This window comes from Coregonus lavaretus (assembly GCF_964263955.1).
Source record: "Coregonus lavaretus genome assembly, chromosome: 5".
Classification (NCBI taxonomy): domain Eukaryota; kingdom Metazoa; phylum Chordata; class Actinopteri; order Salmoniformes; family Salmonidae; genus Coregonus; species Coregonus lavaretus.
This window is the reverse complement of record NC_139992.1, coordinates 15,412,412-15,433,911: the sequence shown is the minus strand read 5'-3', so window position 1 is coordinate 15,433,911 and position 21,500 is coordinate 15,412,412. Positions and strand designations below refer to the sequence as shown.

Below are 21,500 nucleotides of genomic sequence, written 5' to 3'. Positions count from 1 at the left end.
CCCTATGGGATCCCCAATCACGGCCGGTTGTGATACAGCCTGGAATTGAACCAGGGGGTCTGTAGTGACGCCTCAAGCACTGAGATGCAGTGCCTTAGACCGCTGCGCCACTCGGGAGCCCGATATATGGTTCTATGTAGAACCGTTCTTGCCTTCCAAAGAATCCTACTTGCCTTCCAAGGAATAATAATAATAATAATATGCCATTTAGCAGACGCTTTTATCCAAAGCGACTTACAGTCATGCGTGCATACATTTTTGTGTATGGGTGGTCCCGGGGATCGAACCCACTACCTTGGCGTTACAAGCGCCGTGCTCTACCAGCTGAGCTACAGAGGACCACTAGAATCATCAAAGTAAAAACAGTTCTTAAGATAGGTAGAACCCTTTGCCTTACAAAGAACCCTTGTCTGCCAAAAAGGGTTATTCTGATCAATACGGCTCTTGGTAGAACCCTATCCCTCCACAAAGAACCGTTTTTGAACCGTTATTTTCGAAGAGTGTATGTGTTGTTATGTGTTAATAACATGAAGACTACGTTACCCAACAGGTTAACGAGGGGGGAAGTTGAAGTATGCATTGCATGGCTACACAAGGAGATTGCTAGCTGAAGTATCAGTTTATTAAAAGTAGTTCAACCTGCGCCCCGGTTTGTCATTATTTAAAGTAACAAACATAACATGGTGTCAGATTGGTAGTTGATATGATGAGACAGAGAAAAGAAAGGAGTAACTCTGCAAATTTCCGTGACGAAATTGTAACATTCTACCACAAGTCAAGTGACATGAGTAGTCGAAGATGCTAGCTTGCAAGAGCGATGCCAACGAGCCGCAGCAGCGAGAGTGTCAGCAGCGAGCAGTGTTGCCAACTTAGCGACTTTGTCGCTATATTAAGCAAGTATTCAGACCCCTCTAGCGACACATTTTAAAAACATAGACTAACGACAAATCTAGCGACTTTTTCTGATGTTATTGGAGACTTTTGGAGACGTGAAAGCACGTAACGTTCTTACTCTTCTCAACAAGCAGCGGGTGCTGTCGTGGGCCGACCCCTGTCCCAAAGCACTCACAGGCGGCCCAGTCCTCGCGCAGCAGTCCCTCCCAGCTGCAGTCAGAGCAGGATATGTTCACCCCTTCGCGTCCAGACTGCAAATTAATCGAGCATGCGGGAAGCCGCCGCTGGCTGATCACGCCCTGGCTTACATTCAGGGCAGGATGTAAATGTAAAATGTTCTTTGTCTAAAATAAATCACTGCACAAAAATAAATCACTGCATTTGACTCACACAGCCTCAGTCCTTACTCACCTCGTCCACTGTGTGTGCCTCTCTGTGACATAAGCTAAACATCTAGCTGGCTAGCTCATCATGTCTCAGTCTCAACTGTACACTGAAAAATACAGAAACGAGTGGGAATCAAACCCTGAATTCAAAGGCTGGTTGAAGCCGTTTATTGGAGATGATACACGGGCATACTGCCTGTATTGTAAGGCTGATTTCTACGCCAAACTTAGTGATGTAAAAAAACACGACAACTCAAAAACATACTCAAAAGGCAAAGCCTTATAACAGTTCCACCCAAAACAAGCTGCCATTTCTGGTTTAAAAAATTGACTCTGCAAAAAAGGCTGAGGCCACCAAGGGATTAGCTATCGCTGAACACTGTTCCATGCTGGCATGTGATCACATTGGAGAAGCATGTAGAGCTGCTTTCTCAGACTCCACTGCTGCTACCCACTTCAAAATGCACAGGACAAAGTGCACAGAAATGATTAATGGTGTTTTAGCACCATACTTTCTGAAAAAGTTGGTCGCAGATGTGGGTGACCAGTGTTTCAGCCTCCTCCTCGATGAGTCCACGGATGTAAGTGTTTCTAAGTACCTGGGGGTTGTGATAAGGTACTTTAGTGACACCAAGCAGACAATTGTATAAACATTTCTGGGGCTTGTTGAGTTGGAGGGAGGAGATGCCAAATATATAGCCCGTGCTGTTGTGGCTTTCCTCGAGAAGTGTTGTCTTAAAAAAGAGAAACTCCTGGGGATATGGACTGTCAATGCCTCTGTTATGACGGTGATTAACAATGGGGTCCATAAAGTGCTGAAGGAGGAGTATGGCCTCAAAGATCTAGTTCTTATTTGCTGTGTGTGCCACTCTCTGCAGCTTGCTGTAAGTCATGCTTCCAATGACAACATCCCCCATACTGTGGAGTACTTGGTACGAGAGACTTATAACTGGTTTTCAGTGTCTCCAAAGCGCATTGAGGCCTACAAGGCCATATATGAGACCATCAACTGTGGGAAGAAACCTTTACAGATAACCAAGGTGTGTGCCACACGTTGGCTCTCCATTGAACCCGCGGTTTCACGCATTTTGGACCAGTGGGAGGAGCTTAGGCTGCATTTTGCAGTCACCAAGTCCAGTGAACACTGCCACATGGCTGAGGTTTTATACTCCATGTACAGTGATCCTCAAAACATATTGTATCTACTTTTTTGAAGTCACTGCTGGGTGAGGTACAGTTGGCCATCAAGGCTTTTGAGGGAGAGCAAGTAGATCCTCTTAAACAACTTGACAGCTTGGTTAGTCTGATCAAGTCTGTGAGCAGCAGGGTGCTGAATCCACTGGCAAATGTTGATGTACTCAAAGGGCCAATAGATGGATACATCAGTCCCAAACCGTACCTTGGTTACCTTTTTGAGTCAAAGGCAGCTGAGCTCCACCTTGCACCTGAGGATGCAAACAATGTCCGAAAGCGGTGTGTAGCTTTCACCATCTCCCTCACTAATGAGTTGAGGGTGAGACTGCCGGACAACATCGAAGCATTGCAGTACATGTCAGTTTTAAATGTGGAGGAAACTCTAAAGCACAATAAGAAATATAAAACATAGCCAAGCTCCTTGGCTACTCTCCTGCAGAGATAGACAAGATTGTCCAGCAATGGCGTGCCATCCATCTTAGTAAATGGAATGAGACAAAAAACACACTGGGCTTCTGGAGTGAGATCTGGAAGTTCAGGGATTCAGCTGATATCAACCTGTTTCAAGAACTTGCCATGGCTGCTGTGTCTGTGTTGTCCTTGCCACACTCGAATGCTGAAGTTGAGAGAGTATTCAGCCAGATGAGTGTGGTGAAAAGCAAACTTAGAAATCGGATGTCCTTGCAGACCCTTAACTCCATCCTGTACATTCGATATGGACTGAAGCTGTCTGGTGAGGCTTGCTATGAGCACCAGCTGCCTGATAATGTTTTGCAGCTTTTTGGCACATCAGCTGCTTACTCATTTAAGTCAGCTCCCTCAGTTGCTGAACCTGCCATAGAGAGCCTTGACCAAAATGACAATGACCCACTCTTTCTGTGAGCCAGCACAGCCTGTGTGTGTGTGGAGGGGGGTCTGAAAAAAAAAAAAAAAAAACTGAAATAGGGCCAGACTAGTTACCATCATTTTCTCACATTGCCATTGACCGTTTTTTTCTATTGTCTCTTTTTGGTCCATTTAGATTGTTAATGTAGATTGTATACAAAAAAAATGTTTAAAATGTTATGGTTAAAAATGTTTTACTGTGACTTGTAGGCTCCTAAGTGGACCATAAGGTTAAAAACCAAACCAAACTTAAGAAAACTAAATAAAAAAACAAAAATAAATAAAAAAAGATAAAATAACAAATAAAATTAAAAACTAAGTAACACCGCCAGAGTGTCTCTTTTGGGTCACTTTTGCCGGTCCCAAGCCCAGATAAAGGAGGAGGGTTGGAATTGTGACATAAAAAAAAACAAGAATCGACAGAAGAAAGTTCATTTGTAGTTCTAAACATATTTAGGGTGTTTTTTACTCACTTTTTGTCTCTCCCACAACATTATTCCTCTCTCCTACAGCGTCCATCACAATTACATGCACATGGTTAATTATGCAAATTAGGTGATGAAGTCATTTAGCGACTTCTAGCGACTTTTAGGACAGCCAATAGCTACTTTCCTTACTGAGGAGTTGGCAACACTGGCAGCGAGAGCGAGGCTGCATTGGAATCTGTTGACGAACAAGTTGATGAGCAACCTACCGAAGCAAAATAAATTGAAACTGTACCTGTTTCCCGAGTGTTTCCCGTCATGAATAGGCTTAGTCCTCCTACTCCTATGCAGTTAACAGGCAATCTAGCTGACAATTGGACACGTTTCAAGCAGAGATTCAATATCTACCTAGCAGCCAGTGGAGCAGGGGGAGATGATGACAAATGGAAAGCTTCCATTTTTCTGCATGTTATTGGAGAGGATGCATTGGACATTTACAAAAGCTTTCAGCTAGACGAGGCAAACTAGAAAAATGACTGTGCTCATGGCTAAATCTGAGTAGCACTGACTCTGGGGACTCGTATTTGTTGAGTCAGGGTGTGTATTTTCTGTGTGGTATGTTCTATGTTGCATTTTCTATGTTTAGATCTAGATCGTGTAGATCTATGTTGGCCGGTGTGGTTCCCAATCAGAGGCAGCTGTAGCTCGTTGTCTCTGATTGGGGACCATACTTAGGTAGCCTATTGGCACTAGTGGGTTGTGGGATCTTGTTCCGTGTTAGGTATGTTTGTTTTGTGTACCTTGGACTTCACGTTTCGTTTGTTGTTTTGTCATTGTGTTTATTCGGAAAAATAAACATGTACGCATATCACGCTGCGCCTTGGTCTGACCCGTCTGTAAGCGAACGTGACAAAGTCGCTCTGGATAAGAGCGTCTGCTAAATGACTAAAATGTAATATGTGTGGAGCAGCTGAAACCAGCAGAGCACAAGCTAAAGAGCTGAGCAGTGATGAGATGTAGTGCAATAAAAAGAGAGGAGCAACACACACAAGGCTTTTCAAAACAAAAACAAGCAAAAGAGAAAAATCTAAACACTACATGTGGAAAATGTGGATATATCCACAAGCCAAAAAATGGCCCTGCGTATGGCAAATCGTGTAACAACTGTGGGGAAAATAATAATTTCTGAAAATGCTGCAAAGCTGAGGCTACAAAGAAAAAGGTTCACACAGTGAATGAAACTATAATACCATTCAGGCTCGATAATGGAGCTCAGGTAAACCTGTTGTCGCTGGATGACTACAAAACACTGAAAGTGAAGAGCAAAATACACCCTGTGAAAATCAAGGTTCCTGGTTATACTGGGGAGAACGTACAAGTTAAAGGAAGCTGCATAGTAACTTTACAGTTCATAGCACAGCTGCTGATCGTGGAAAATAACGTACAGCCTATTCTAGGAATCAGTGCATGTGAAAAGCTCAATTTGGTGAAAAGAGTGTATGTATGACATCACAGACTGAAAATGACCAAGAATCGCTACTGGCTGAGTACGAGGACGTGTTTGAGGGTCTTAGATGTTTACCTGGAGAACACAAAATATGTACTGATGACAAAATTACTCCAGTTGTGCATGCGTGCAGAAAAGTTCCATTTGCACTGAGGAAAAAGCTCAAGGAGGAACTCGGACGCATGGAAAAGATGGACGTCATCACAAAAATGGATGAACCTACAGATTGGGTAAGCTCACTGGTTATTGTGGTGAAAAAGAACGGCGATCTCAGGATATGTCTAGATCTCAACAAAGCTATCAAGCGAGAGCATTTCAAGTTTTCAACCAGAGAAGAGATAATGTCGCAGTTTGCTGGAGCAAAGTGGTTCAGTAAGCTTGAGGCCTCATCAGGATTCTGGCAAATGAAGCTAGATGATGCAAGCTCAAGGCTATGCACATTCAACACACCTGAGGGCAGGTAGAGATTTCTTAATCTACCATATGGGATTCTCTCAGCACCAGAGGTCTACCACAAGACAATTCACATGATCTTCGAGCACATTCCAGGAGTAGAGACCATGATGGACGACATCATTGTCTGGGGGTCCACAAAAGAAGAACACGACATGAGAGTGAGACAAGTGCTGGACCTGACACGAAAAGTCAACCTGTAACTAAACAAGGACAAATGCGAGTTTGGTGTGAAAACACTTACCTTCGTGGGACTTTCAGAGGATGGTGTCACATCAGCCATCAACAACATGGAGCGCCTGAAGAACAAGGATGACGTGAGACGCTTCATAGGCATGATCACCTACCTTGCAAAGTTCATACCTCAACTTTCAGCACAGTCTGCTCCACTCAGATGTCTTCTGGAACAGAAAAACGAATGGGAATGGTCCCATGAGCAGGAAAACTGCTTCAAAAATCTAAAGAAGACAATCACAGAAGAGCCAGTGCTCAGGTTCTATGATCCAGAGAAAAGCACAAGGATTTCTGCAGATGTGTCACAGTTTGGCCTGGGAGCAGTTCTTCTGCAACAGCATGACGACACATGACAACCCGTCGCTTATGCGTCCAGAGCCTTGACAGGCGCAGAAACAAGGTATGCACAAATAGAGAAAGAACTACTGGCGAGCACATACGTGTGTGAAAGGTTTCACCAATAAGTCTACGGACAAGCCTTTGAAGTAGAGCCCGACCACAAACCATTGGTGTCAATCATGTCTAAGCCACTGAATTATTGTCCAATGAGAATCCAGAGAATGTTGATCAGACTACAAAAGTATGATGTGAACACAGAAAAACATTGAGATTCAGGCCTACGTCGACATGATCGTAGCATCACTTCCTGTGTCTTTTGAGAGAATGGCACAGATCAAAAGAGAGACCGCAGCTGACCAAACAATGACAGAGTTGAAAGAAACAATACTGATAGGATGGGCTGCACAGAAAAACAACTGTCCAAGGAGAATACAGGATTACTGGATGTGCAGAACAGAGCTCACTGTTGTGGATGACATAGGCAACAAGATTGTCATTCCCATGACAATACGCAAATAAATGCTACAGAAAATACACGAGGGCCACTTGGGTGAGGAAAAATGCAAACAACGAGCACGAGAAGTAATGTACTGGCCAAGAATGAACCAGGAAATCAGCCAGACCACTGCTTCATGTGAATTGTGTTTGACCTACAGGCCAAAGCAGCAAGCAGAGCCGCTAATGCCTCATCCAGTACCCAACCGACCCTACTACAAAGTTGGAGTTGACCTTTTTGACTGCAATGGCAAAAGTCACATTGTTGTTACAGACTACTACTCAAACTACCCTGAAGTAGCAACACTGCCAACTACCTCCAGCAAAGCTGTAATCACCTACCTGAAATCAGTCTTCGCAAGACATGGGGATGCGTCTGAACTGTACTCGGACAAGGGCCCGCAGTTCTCAAGTTCTGAATTCCGATCGTTCGCTAACGACTGGGGATTCTGACACATCACCTCCTGCCCCAACTACCCAAAGTCCAAAGGCTTAGCAGAAAGTTCAGTCAAAATTGTCACAGGTCTGATGAAAAAGGCACATGATGGAAAGGAGGGCTTCCTAAAAGGTCTGATCTACCGCAGCGCCCCGCTGCAGAATGGACTTTTACCTGCACAAATGTTGATGGGACGTTGCATCAGAACCAACCTACCCATCCATGAGGACTTGCTAACACCCAGAGGTGCTCACAACGTCAAACTCGCAAAGGAAAAACAGAAAGACAAACAAAAACAGCGACACGACAAAAGTGCAAGACACTTACCTGAACTGAAACCTGGAGATCATGTACGACTCCGAGACATCACTACAGGAACCTGGATGCAGCAAGGGTGCGTGCAGAGAGAAGTTGCACCATGATCCTATGAGATCCAAACGGAGCATGGATCACAACTGAGACGAAACAGAGTGGATCTAAGGCTTCAACCATTCACTCAAGGGACTGAGGATCATCAGGAGGGTACTGCTGAAGCGTCAAATGCCTTTACCAATGGACAATTCAGTCAGAACACCCTGACTGACAATGAACGCTGTCCAACTGCTTCAGGAAGCACTTCAGCAGAAAGACCAAAAAGGACTGTCAGAGCCCCTGAAAGGCATATTGAGAATTGTGGCTGGATTGGATGTTTTTGTTTATGTGAAAATAAATAGAGCCACAATAGAGTATTGTTGGACAGAGACTGCATTTAGTTGAGAGAAAGAAAAGGGAAAGAAATGTGTGTTATTGGAAATTGCATTTTATGCAGGTTGACTAAACAAATGTGATGTGACATGTTTAGTTACAGAGAAAAATTAGTTTTCTTTTAAAGGAAGGAAGATGTGTTGTTATGTGTTAATAACATGGCTATGTGAGGGGGGAAGTTGACGTATGCATTGCATGGCTACACAAGGAGATTGTTAGCTGAAGTATCAGTTTATTAAAAGTAGTTCAACCTACGCCCCGGTTTGTCATTATTTAAAGGAACAAACATAACAGTATGTATCACTAACAGTGAGGTTTCACAGTGAAAGTCATGCAGTTTCATTAAAAAAGACTGCCATTTCACCCTCAGGCACAAACTTGTTTGTTTGTTCTTGTTCACCATTGAGCTTAGTACAATTAGGGAGCGTTTCCATGGATAAGAGCCCTTGGCTCTGAGGCCAAACAGTGTTATTGAAGGCATAGACAGGGGATCATTAGTGTGTGGGACAGTCTCAGTTTGGCAATTACCTATGTACAAAGTTTAAACACCCTGGCTACTGAGAGGGCTCAGGGCTCTCCTCTCTCTCTCATCACCCTATTGACTCCCACACACACACACACACACACACTCCGCCAGCCAGGCTGAGGCACCGCTCCAAATGTATGAGTCAACATCTCTCTGGCTTTGTCTCAAATGGCTCCCCACTCCCTTTATAGTGTACTACTTTTGACCAGGGCCCATAGGCCTCTGGTCAAAAGTAGTACACTATATAGGAAATAGGGTGACATTTAGTACGCACACTCTGTTAAGTTGGGGTGAAGAAAAGGCCATTGGGGATGCAGGGACTTTTAACATTGCTAAAAGGATACCCTTTGCAGTGGGTGAATGTGCAAATGAAAGATAGTGGTGCTGTCGTACTCTAGAGCCAGTGAATTGCTTTCACTGTAGCTTATAACATGATGGCATACATTCTAAACTACAAAAGGCATGTAGTACACGCAAAGGAAAAATAGGTGCTATCTTGAACCTTAAAGGGTTCTTTGGCGGTCCCCATAGGATAACCCTTTTTGGTTGCTGGTTGAACCCTTTTGGTTCCAGGTAGAATCCTTTTGGGTTCCATTTAGAACCCTTTCTATAGAGGGTTCTACATGGAACCCAAAAAGGTTATCCAAAAAGGGTTATCCTATGGGGACAGCCGAATAACCATTTTGGGACCCTTTTTTCTAAGAGTGTACAAACTATGATCGAAATGTGGTCAGTGGGTAAACTAACTGTTTCTGCAAACATGGCATGACAACGACTGTTGGAGTTCATTCTGTTTCAAGTGGGTTGAGTTCTCCGAAGGACAATATTCTTTACGTGAGCTAAATATTTACCTTTTGCTACAGACATACCTTTTTCTCTTTTATTCTACCTTGGACTTACTCTGAAAGTCCCATGGAGATACAGTAACTTTTTTTCCAATAGGAGACCTGCCCATGACATTAGGTAGCAGTTGGATATCAATAGGTAGAGAGGGGCAAATGGAAACATACCCAGGTTGATGTGGCTTGATTGAGATTTTCCAATTCAATTACTCTGTTTCCAGCATGGCCCCCAAGGTTGAGTAGGCTAAGCATTGTTGGTTAGGAACACTGCTAGATCATATCATAGTTGTCAGTTTGCAAGTTGAGTTTCACTGTATTTCCCAAAAAAAGGTGCTATCTAGAACCTAAAAGGGTTCTTCGGCTGTCCCCATAGGAGAACCCTTTGAAGAACCCGTTTTGGTTCCAGATATAACCTTTTTGGGTTCAATGTAGAACCCTTTCCACAGGGGTTCTACCTCGAACCAAAAAACGTTATCCCATGGGGACAGCAGAATAACTCTTTTGGAACCCTTTTTTCTAAGAGTGTGCAGACATCCTACTGTGACCATGGGTTGATCTTTTAAATGTTCAGTCAAATAAACCTTGTCTTTTTTCAAGGCTTATAACTTGATATTAACAGTAATCTTGCCACCATGTTGTTACAATGGCTATATGATTGGTTTTCAAATGCATTTAAAATCTCTCTTTCTCCCTCCCTCCATCCCTCCCCTTTGTCTCTCTTTCTCTCACCCCCCTCCCTCCCTCTCTCCATTTTCTCCCTCCCCCCTCTCTCCCTCCAGCCTTCGCCTTGTGAGTGGTGTCGCTGTGAACCAAATAACGAGGTGCACTGTGTGGTGTCTGACTGTGCCATCCCAGAGTGTGTCAACCCAGTCTACGAGCCAGAACAGTGCTGTCCCATCTGTAAAAACGGTAAGGCGCTTTCTGTCGTGTGTTTCTGACACACACACACACACGTTTTACTGAAATGCTTTATGTATATCAACCTTACGATTGCATTGCTGGTTGTTGTGCACATGTAGTCTGGTAAACCAGACTAACGCTGTGCTTACCATTGTTTCACAGAACAGAATGATGAACATAGCTATTTGTCTGGTTGACCAGGCTAGTGTGTTTGTATATTTCTTGCTGATCTTGTGTTTTTATTGTGAGCGCGCTGGAGAGTTACATTTCTAAAGGATTCATTACACATTCATTACGCAAATAACCTTGAAACATGTAACTGTTTGAACCTCAACCCACACACACACACTACAAAATAATAACACTTTTATCACATCGAAACCAACCAAAAGATGATCTCTTCCTCTACGTCTATCTTTTCATGATCAGAGTCTTCAGTCTCTTTAATCGAGGACGTCCGTCTTTTATGTTTTACTGTGTATTAAATAATTTATTTGGGGGGTTGCCCGGGCGCTAATGAGGACAATACTAACTGCTTTAATTAAATACAACCCACTAAGCAGAATTAACACTGCAAATGTGTATGAGTCTCAGGACCCTGTATTTGTGTAAAACTAGGCCCTCAAAACAAGGCCTAATGAAATATGTATGATATATAGTTACGTTTGATACCGGAGCTCCAAGGCATGTCGAATTCGCTAAGCAGTGTACTTCGAAGCGGTGTGCCGATGCCTGTATCACTTTATCAGAAGCACGTGATCAATGACGTCTGAAGCTTTGATTGGTTTGGTAGAAGACGAAAAGGCTACGCTGCGTACGTGCTACGGGGTGTGGGATGTCATCTATAAAATTGGCTGATCTAAATTATTTTGACCAGCAGGTGCCACTAATGTACACTGTGTTGATCAAAGCCTCGAGTAATGAACCTATTTGCTATTTTACAGTTAGCATCCCAAATGGCACCCTATTCCCTGGTGGACTACTTTCGACCACACTGTAAACGTTTCCTGTGAAATTTACAGTAACTTACTGACAGCAATTGGCCAGTAAGTTACTGTAATTTATTTTACAGTACAGCTAATGTAATCCATTTTACGTTAATCCATTTTACAGTACCAAAATGGTATATTACTAGAAGTATCCATTGCACGTTTTCATTTTTTCCATTTACATTTTGGTCATTTAGCGGGCACTCTTGTCCTTAGCAACTTACAGTCAGTGCATTCAACCAAGATATCTTATGATATAGCTCTGACCATCTCTGGATAGTGCCAATACAATACTGAGATATTCAAGATAACTTAATGCCAGAGCAATGAAACACAATAAAACACAGTAAAAGTGACTATTGAACCGTAAGAAAATTATTTCTACAGTATTTTACTGTAATTACAAGGGATTAGACCAAGCAGGTTGTCTGTAGGCATTTACATATTACAGCATATTAATAAATACTAGGTGTTTATATCAGTTACACTTTAGGCCTTAAAAAAGGCTTCTAAAGTGACAGTGACTACAGGGTAAAACAGATAAAAAGAACATGGCTAACCACTCATTCATTAAAGGTCCATTTATTTGGTTATTACAAAATTCAATACATGTTCAAATTTCTAATCAAATTTAGTTAAACTCCAAAAATAATAAACAACTCAAACAAAAAAGTATCAATCCAACGTACGTTAGTCAAATCAAAAGAAAAACAAACAATCATCAGTCCATCAATTTGTCAGTCAGTCATGGTTGGTCTGGTGGAGTGGTTGGCAGTGTGTTTGTGTTGTTGTGTTGGGTGAGGGGAAGTGTCTGAGCTGGAAGTTGCTGGATGAAGGTGTCGGTTATGGTTGGTCAGTGTTGAGGCTGGGACAGGGAAAACCTGGGCAGGTTGGAAATCGTGCTGGTACCAGGGTTGGAAAACCAGGGGTTGGTGCTGGGTCTGTGAGAGAACAGGAACCAGGAACTGGACTCTGTAAAGGGGAGGAAAGACAATCTTTAAAGGTTTGATACTTGCTGCCACTAAGGGAACCACTACTACGTTTCACTTAAATTAAATCAATCACTTAAATTGGTACAGCACTCTCACTAACGGGTAGAACAAATATAGCCTCTTACAAGACACGCCTCAAAATATGTTAATAGTTCAGACTCTTTCCCCGCCCACAACATTTTCCCACAATGCACCATCATTAATACTGTAAAACACATGTAAGGTATTTTACTATTTTACTGTGCATTCTACAGTGTTTTACTGTTGAAATTACAGTGTGCTGTAAAATAAATGTACAGTATTTTACTGTGCATCCTACGGTAATCTACTATATTCAGTTTACACAGTATTGTACTGTTGATTACAGTAAGTTACTAATAAAATTACAAAAACGGCTAACATTGTAGGGCCCACCGTGTGCCATATGGGACACACACATAGCCATGGAGAATAAGCTTTAACATGCATCAGCAGACACACATACTTTGACTAAAGTACTCTGACTTGCAGAGGGCTTCATCAGGCTTTCTTCAAGGTTTCCTTAGGCAAATTAAGCTGAGAATCCCTAAGCACTATGCAAATGTAGCTACGTTTAGCCTTGAACAACCTAGCTCTATCCTAAAGGGATATAAATTAACTTATATGAATTTGATTTAAATATGAATTTACTTTATGTAAGATACATTTAAATTATTCACAAGTAAATGTAGCTTACATAAAGTTGTTTTACACTTTTGCAGGAAAAATACACATGGGAACTAGTCTTATTAATCTGACCTGTCGGTCACTGTATTCCTGATTGACAGTCATGTGACAACATAGAGACACAGGTAACATGTATCCCTGTAAACAACCACACTTGGCAGGGCAGCTCGATGCCCCATTCTCTCATCAACCTCTGCCCGGTTTGTCTATGACTAGTGCCAGCTGTACTGAGGGTGGGTAGTGGATCAATGAGAATTAGGACTTGGCATCAGGCCGCTCACGATATCTCCATTGAGGTAGAGGTTGATCGATGGGCTTTTATCATGTCTTAGTAGACCACGAGATGAGAATCGGCCTGGGCATGGAAGAGAGGAGTATGGGTACAGTGGGGGAAAAAAGTATTTAGTCAGCCACCAATTGTGCAAGTTCTCCCACTTAAAAAGATGAGAGAGGCCTGTAATTTTCATCATAGGTACACGTCAACTTTGACAGACAAATTGAGAAAAAAAATCCAAAAAATCACATTGTAGGATTTTTAATGAATTTATTTGCAAATGATGGTGGAAAATAAGTATTTGGTCAATAACAAAAGTTTCTCAATACTTTGTTATATACCCTTTGTTGGCAATGACACAGGTCAAACGTTTTCTGTAAGTCTTCACAAGGTTTTCACACACTGTTGCTGGTATTTTGGCCCATTCCACCATGCAGATCTCCTCTAGAGCAGTGATGTTTTGGGGCTGTCGCTGGGCAACACAGACTTTCAACTCCCTCCAAAGATTTTCTATGGGGTTGAGATCTGGAGACTGGCTAGGCCACTCCAGGACCTTGAAATGCTTCTTACGAAGCCACTCCTTCATTGCCCGGGCGGTGTGTTTGGGATCATTGTCATGCTGAAAGACCCAGCCACGTTTCATCTTCAATGCCCTTGCTGATGGAAGGAGGTTTTCACTCAAAATCTCACGATACATGGCCCCATTCATTCTTTCCTTTACACGGATCAGTCGTCCTGGTCCCTTTGTAGAAAAACAGCCCCAAAGCATGATGTTTCCACCCCCATGCTTCACAGTAGGTATGGTGTTCTTTGGATGCAACTCAGCATTCTTTGTCCTCCAAACACGACGAGTTGAGTTTTTACCAAAAAGTTCTATTTTGGTTTCATCTGACCATATGACATTCTCCCAATCCTCTTCTGGATCATCCAAATGCACTCTAGCAAACTTCAGATGGGCCTGGACATGTACTGGCTTAAGCAGGGGGACACGTCTGGCACTGCAGGATTTGAGTCCCTGGCGGCGTAGTGTGTTACTGATGGTAGGCTTTGTTACTTTGGTCCCAGCTCTCTGCAGGTCATTCACTAGGTCCCCCCGTGTGGTTCTGGGATTTTTGCTAACCGTTCTTGTGATCATTTTGACCCCACGGGTTGAGATTTTGCGTGGAGCCCCAGATCGAGGAAGATTATCAGTGGTCTTGTATGTCTTCTATTTCCTAATAATTGCTCCCACAGTTGATTTCTTCAAACCAAGCTGCTTACCTATTGCAGATTCAGTCTTCCCAGCCTGGTGCAGGTCTACAATTTTGTTTCTGGTGTCATTTGACAGCTCTTTGGTCTTGGCCATAGTGGAGTTTGGAGTGTGACTGTTTGAGGTTGTGGACAGGTGTCTTTTATACTGATAACAAGTTCAAACAGGTGCCATTAATACAGGTAACGAGTGGAGGACAGAGGAGCCTCTTAAAGAGCCAGAAATCGTGCTTGTTTGTAGGTGACCAAATACTTATTTTCCACCATAATTTGCTAATAAATTCATAAAAAATCCTACAATGTGATTTTCTGGAAAAAAAAATCTCAATTTGTCTGTCATAGTTGACGTGTACCTATGATGAAAATTACAGGCCTCTCTCATCTTTTTTAGTGGGAGAACTTGCACAATTGGTGGCTGACTAAATACTTTTCCCCCCCACTGTAGCCTAAGGTGCTGGAAGGAGGTGGTGCTAGGCTAGATAGTGTTTGATGTATTATACAGTCTATTTGATGCCATTAGATTTGTTTGTTCCAGCAGACACTGGTTTCGATTTGGTTCAGTGTAGTCTTGCACTGCTACACTTCCAAGTCTTGTGTGTTCACTCCGCTATTACTCAAGAAAACCGGAAACCGAGGTTTGTTCCAGAGCAGCTGAAGGGTGTTTCCAAATGCCTGGCTCTCTGTTAAAACACTAAACTCCTGGACAAGAAAATCATGCCGTCTGGTTTGCTTAGTATAAATCTAATCAAATGTTATTTGTCACATGCTTCATAAACAACAGGTGTAGACTAACAGTGAAATGCTTTCTTATAGGCCAATCCCAATAATCCAGAGAGGAAAAATTTTAAATAACCAAGCGGTGATACAGCCAGTCAAGATGCTCTCAATGGTGCAGCTGTAGAACGTTTTGAGGATCTGAGGGCCCATGCCAAATCTTTTCAGCCTCCTGAGGGGGAAGAGGCGTTGTCGTGCCCTTTTCACGACTGTGTTGATGTGTGTGGAACATGATAGTTCCTTAGTGATGTGGACACAGATGAACTTGAAGCTCTCAACCTGTTCCACAACAGCCCCGTCGATGTGGATTGGGGCGTGCTCGGCCCCCTGTTTCCTGTAGTCCATTATCAGCTCCTTTGTCTTGCTGACGTTGAGGGAGAGGTTGTTGTCCTGGCACCACACTGCCAGGTCTCTGACCTCCTCCCTGTAGGCCACAGGTGTCAAACTCATTCCACGGAGGGCCAAGTGTCTGCGGGTTTTTGCTCATCCTTTGTACTTAATTGATGAATTAAGGTCACAAATTAGTAAGGAACTCCCCTCACCTGGTTGTCTAAGGGCTTAATTGAAAGAGAAAACCAAAAACATGCAGACACTAGGCCTCCATGGAATGAGTTTGACAGCCCTGCTGTAGGCTGTCTAATCGTCGTCGGTGATCAGTCCTACCACTGTCGTGTCATTAGCAAACTTAATGATCGTGTTGGAGACGTGTATGGCCGTGCAGTCGTGGGTGAACAGGGAGTACAGGAGGGGACTAAGCACGCACCACTGAGGGGACCCTATGTTGAAGGTCAGCGTGGCGGAGGTGTTGTTGCCTACCTTCACCACCTGGGGGCGGACTGTCACGAAGTCCAGGACCAGTTACATAGGGAGGTGTTTAATCCCAGGGTCCTTAGATTAGTGATGATCTTGGAGGGCACAATGGTATTGAACGCTGAGTTATAGTCAATGAACAGCATTCTCACATAGGTGTTCCTTTTGTCCAGGTGGGAAAGGGCAGTGTGGAGTGCAATAGAGATTGCGTCATCTGTGGATATTTTGGGGCGGTATTCAAATTGGAGTGGGTTCAGGGTGTCTGATGATGGTGTTGATGTGAGCCATGACCAGCCTTTCAAAGCATTTCATGGCTACAGATGTGAGTGCTATAGGGCGGTAGTTATTTAGACAGGTTACCTTGACATTCTTGAGCACAGGGACTATGGTGGTCTGCTTGAAACATGTAGGTATTACAGACTGGGTCAGGGAGAGGTTGAAAATATCAGTGAAGACACTTACCAGCTGGTCAACACATGCTCTGAGTACGCATTACTGTAATACGCCAGGTGAATGTTAACCTGTTTAAAGGTCTTACTCACATCGGCTATGGAGAGCGTGATCACACAGTCGTCCGGAACAGCTGGTGCTCTCATGCATAGTTCAATGTTGCTAGCCTCGAAGTGCGCATAGAAGGTATTTATCTCGTTTGGTAGGCTTGTGTCACTGGGAAACTCGTGGCTGGTTTTCCCTTTGTAATCTGTGATAGCTTGCAAGCCCTGCCACATCCTACAAGCGTTAGAGCCGGTGTAGTAGGATTCGACATTGGTCCTGTATTGACGCTTTGCCTGTTTGATGGTTCGTCGGAGGAATTTGATGTAGAGCATTTACTTTTACTTTTTCTCAAGTATAATTTAGGCCCTGCAATAGACTTGTGTCCTGTAGCTCAGTTGGTAGAGCATGGCGCTTGCAACGCCAGGGTTGTGGGTTCGTTTCCCACGGGGGGCCAGTATGAAAATGTATGCACTCACTAACTGTAAGTTGCTCTGGATAAGAGCGTCTGCTAAATGACTAAAATCTAAATACAGGGGGTGTACTTGTACAGCAAGCTACTTCGCGCTACAGAAACAGGAGATAGGCTCCTGCCCTATGGGCCGTTCTGTTTCGGACAAGGCTAGCTACTTACTTTACATTACTTTTGAATCAAGATCATCTGCAGCCAGGCAGCAGGGACACAATCTGGACATGATTATCTGTTCCAAGATATGAAATAGCCTGCTAGGATTTCCTAATCTCAGCACCCAGAACCAAATCTCACATGCATGCTGGGCAACATTAATTGTTAAGTCTGTCACAAGAGACTTGTAGAAAGATAATATTATAACATTATCCAAAGCGACTTACTGTCCTGTGTGCATTAATTTTACGTATAGGTGATCCTGGGAATCGAACCCACTAACTTGCCGCGCAATGCTCTACCAAATAACTTTCCACAGAGGCTGAGGAGGCCTTTCCATGCAGAATTGGAATCTAGGAGTGACTTTCTCTCTCTGTGTGTGTGTGTGTGTGTGTGTGTGTATGTACAGTGGGGGAAAAAAAGTATTTAGTCAGCCACCAATTGTGCAAGTTCTCCCATTTAAAAAGATGAGAGAGGCCTGTAATTTTCATCATAGGTACACGTCAACTATGACAGACAAAATGAGAAAAGAAAATCCAGAAAATCACATTGTAGGATTTTTAATGAATTTATTTGCAAATTATGGTGGAAAATAAGTATTTGGTCTATAACAAAAGTTTCTCAATACTTTGTTATATACCCTTTGTTGGCAATGACACAGGTCAAACGTTTTCTGTAAGTCTTCACAAGGTTTTCACACACTGTTGCTGGTATTTTGACCCATTCCTCCATGCAGATCTTCTCTTGAGCAGTGATGTTTTGGGTCTCTCGCTGGGCAACACGGACAATCAACTCCCTCCAAAGATTTTCTATGGGGTTGAGATCTGGAGACTGGCTAGGCCACTCCAGGACCTTGAAATGCTTCTTACGAAGCCACTCCTTCGTTGCCCGGGCGGTGTGTTTGGGATCATTGTCATGCTGAAAGACCCAGCCACGTTTCATCTTCAATGCCCTTGCTGATGGAAGGAGGTTTTCACTCAAAATCTCACGATACATGGCCCCATTCATTCTTTCCTTTACACGGATCAGTCGTCCTGGTCCCTTTGCAGAAAAACAGCCCCAAAGCATGATGTTTCCACCCCCATGCTTCACAGTAGGTATGGTGTTCTTTGGATGCAACTCAGCATTCTTTGTTCTCCAAACACAACGAGTTGAGTTTTTACCAAAAAGTTATATTTTGGTTTCTTCTGATCATATGACATTCTCCCAATCCTCTTCTGGATCATCCAAATGCACTCTAGCAAACTTCAGACGGGCCTGGACATGTACTGGCTTAAGCAGGGGAGCACGTCTTGCACTGCAGGATTTGAGTCCCTCGCGGCGTAGTGTGTTACTGATGGTAGGCTTTGTTACTTTGGTCCCAGCTCTCCGGTGAGATTTTTGCTCACCGTTCTTGTGATCATTTTGACCCCACAGGGTGAGATCTTGCGTGGAGCCCCAGATCGAGGGAGATTATCAGTGGTCTTGTATGTCTTCCATTTCCTAATAATTGCTCCCACAGTTGATTTCTTCAAACCAAGCTGCTTACCTATTGCAGATTCAGTCTTCCCAGCCTGGTGCAGGTCTACAATTTTGTTTCTGGTGTCCTTTGACAGCTCTTTGGTCTTGGCCATAGTGGAGTTTGGAGTGTGACTGTTTGAGGTTGTGGAAAGGTGTCTTTTATACTGATAACAAGTTCAAACAGGTGCCATTAATACAGGTAACGAGTGGAGGACAGAGGAGCCTCTTAAAGAAGAAGTTACCGGTCTGTGAGAGCCAGAAATCTTGCTTGTTTGTAGGTGACCAAATACTTATTTTCCACCATAATTTGCAAATAAATTCATAAAAAATTATACAATGTGATTTTCTGGAATTTTTTTCCTCAATTTGTCTGTCATAGTTGATGTGTACCTATGATGAAAATTACAGGCCTCTCTCATCTTTCTAAGTGGGAGAACTTGCACAATTGGTGGCTGACTAAATACTTTTTTTCCCCACTGTATGTGTGTGCATTTACGGGTGCATGTGTGTGTGTGTGTATGTGTGTACTCCAGCCCTCTCTGTGCTGTCAAGCCCTCTCCTCTCCTTTCTCTTCTCTCCTCCTCTCTGCTTGCGGCGCATTGGGATGCAAAGCGTTCTACGTCGAGGGCAAGCCAGGCTAAGAAAAGCGCTTTAATGTTGCAAAAACAAGCCCATCGGTGCATGCCCGTGAAAGGATCTGTGTGTCTGTTCTGACTTCAAAACTCCCCAGGCAGGCATCACTCTGCCATCCTCTTCTAACAGAACCTCCCAAGAGAACTACCACCACACTCATTTCTCCTTCTCTCTCCCCTCCCTCCTTGTCTCTCTTCCTCTTGTTGCTCTCTTTCTTTCTCTCTCTCTCTCTTCCTCTGCTCCCATGAGGCAGGTCCAAATTGCTTTGCCGGAACGACGATCATCCCAGCCGGTATTGAAGTGAAGGTGGACGACTGCACCATTTGCCGCTGTCACAATGGGGACTGGTGGAAGCCAGCACAGTGCCTGCGCCGGGAGTGCCTCAACGGCCAGACGTTGTCATAGCAACCCCAGCGGGGACGGTGTCGGTGATGTGCTGCCAGGGAGCGGTCCTGCCTGCTGCAAAGGCAAACAAACAAACAAACAAAACGCTCATCTTGTATGATTGATATGATGGACAGGACAGGAGCACAATTCCTTGGCAACATTGGCTAGGAGACTGCATAACTAGCTGAACTGAAAAGCTGTCATACACAGTACCTACACACTACCACAACTTTAACCACAGAGGAGCGGAGAGAGCAGGTGGAGGAACTTTTCTTGAGACTGTTTTTTGTCTTCTGTTTTGACTGATTATTTTTATTTTCTGATAATTACTTATTGCTTATGCTGCTTATAAACACAATGTTTATATATTTAATGAAGTCATTTCCTCCTAACCATTAGCACTGTTAAACATGGTCAATAGTTTTCTGTCATCTGCTTGTGGTCACTCACTCACAGAAATGAGATCTAGAGGGTTGAACAGGACACAATGACCAGAGAACCAGTAAGCACCCACATCATGGCACTTTGAGCAAAATGGGTCGGGGTTTAAATGGAATAAGGGAGATGTCTTCACCACACCGCTTTGCTGTGGGAATTACAATGGTCACCTAAAGATATCACTCACAGCTGTTGGCTTCTCACTAATTGTACAATCTTTCTATGAGTCAATAGCAAGAGTTCACTCCTGATGTTGCGGTCACTGAAATGAATTATTGACATAGAATGTCAGCATTCTGATGTGCTGTTAGTTACCCTCATCTGGGCTAGCAAAAGATGCACGGCCACAAACAGATCCCCTCATTTACTGTTTTTACTACACAATATTCTTGATGAGACTGTCTTCGAGGTGCTCTTCTCTGCATGGAGAGATTGGAGGCCAGTTCTATCCAATATATATCCAACCGATACATTTGTAAGTGATAAGTTACCGGAAAAAGTAGAAAAAGGAACCAACTTTATTTATTTCTGTAGTTGAAATAACTACTTAAGTTAGAAGCCATGTAACCTATAACAGAGTGGGTAAAAAATACATATTCTCCAGCAGTCATACACTACCGGGGCCATTCCTCTTGGCTTAATTGCTTTGTTGTTTTCCCCCATAGCCCAAACCAACAAAAATAGTCCTCAGAGTGAATAGCTTGAACTTGTTATCTAAGAAATTAGCGAACCAAGCAGCGGCCTGCTTTAATTTCCCTTAATCAAAGGGTATTCTGTGATAAATCATCTGGCCGGGCCTCTCTGTGCTCAGCTCTACGCCACCCGCCTGCCGTCTGCATGCAGCAGCCAAGCACCAGCAAGAACTCAGAGAGAGACAAAGGAGAAATCTGCATATGTCTTCTTGATGCTTCAAAGCAAACTTAGACACACACGTGAACACGTATGCATGTGCAAACACACAAGCGTGCCTGTGCACACACACTTGTACGCACACCCTTTCATCCTCTATAGGCCCATACCTACAGCTTGCACAGTAATTCATTTTCAGCATAATAAATGTTGATCCACTGCACCCCAAGAAGAAGCACTTAAGCCAACAAGGCTCTCACTGAGATACAAAGCTCCTCTCCTACCCTCCCATCCTCCCGTCTATAGATGACACAACAGATTTTCTGTTTTCTAGCCTCCTCCATATATCTGCATAGCTCCGCTACAGCACCCCACGATATGGCCAGGGCTATAACTTAGCTTGAGTTAATGCATTGCTTTTCCTATAGATTCCTTCCTATAGGTTTCAGGGTCACACACTCCAACCAACCAACCCCTTCCTTTTCTTTTTGAGATGATAAATATTAGTCATTAATTCAAAGGCA

The 21,500-nt window shown here is 43.4% G+C and overlaps 1 protein-coding gene across 1 annotated transcript in view; it reads left to right on the top strand.

The window, feature by feature from the left end:
• LOC311128946 (von Willebrand factor C domain-containing protein 2-like) overlaps positions 1-19,707 on the top strand; it is a gene marked incomplete at both ends in the record, with an annotated part of 68,713 nt that extends 49,006 nt beyond the window's left edge. Inside the window, 2 exons of the mRNA XM_084161183.1 lie at positions 10,140-10,269; positions 19,556-19,707. Of these exons, the coding sequence (XP_084017309.1) occupies positions 10,140-10,269; positions 19,556-19,707 (282 nt within the window). The remainder of the gene's footprint in view (positions 1-10,139; positions 10,270-19,555) is intronic.
• Positions 19,708-21,500: the final 1,793 nt, after the last annotated feature.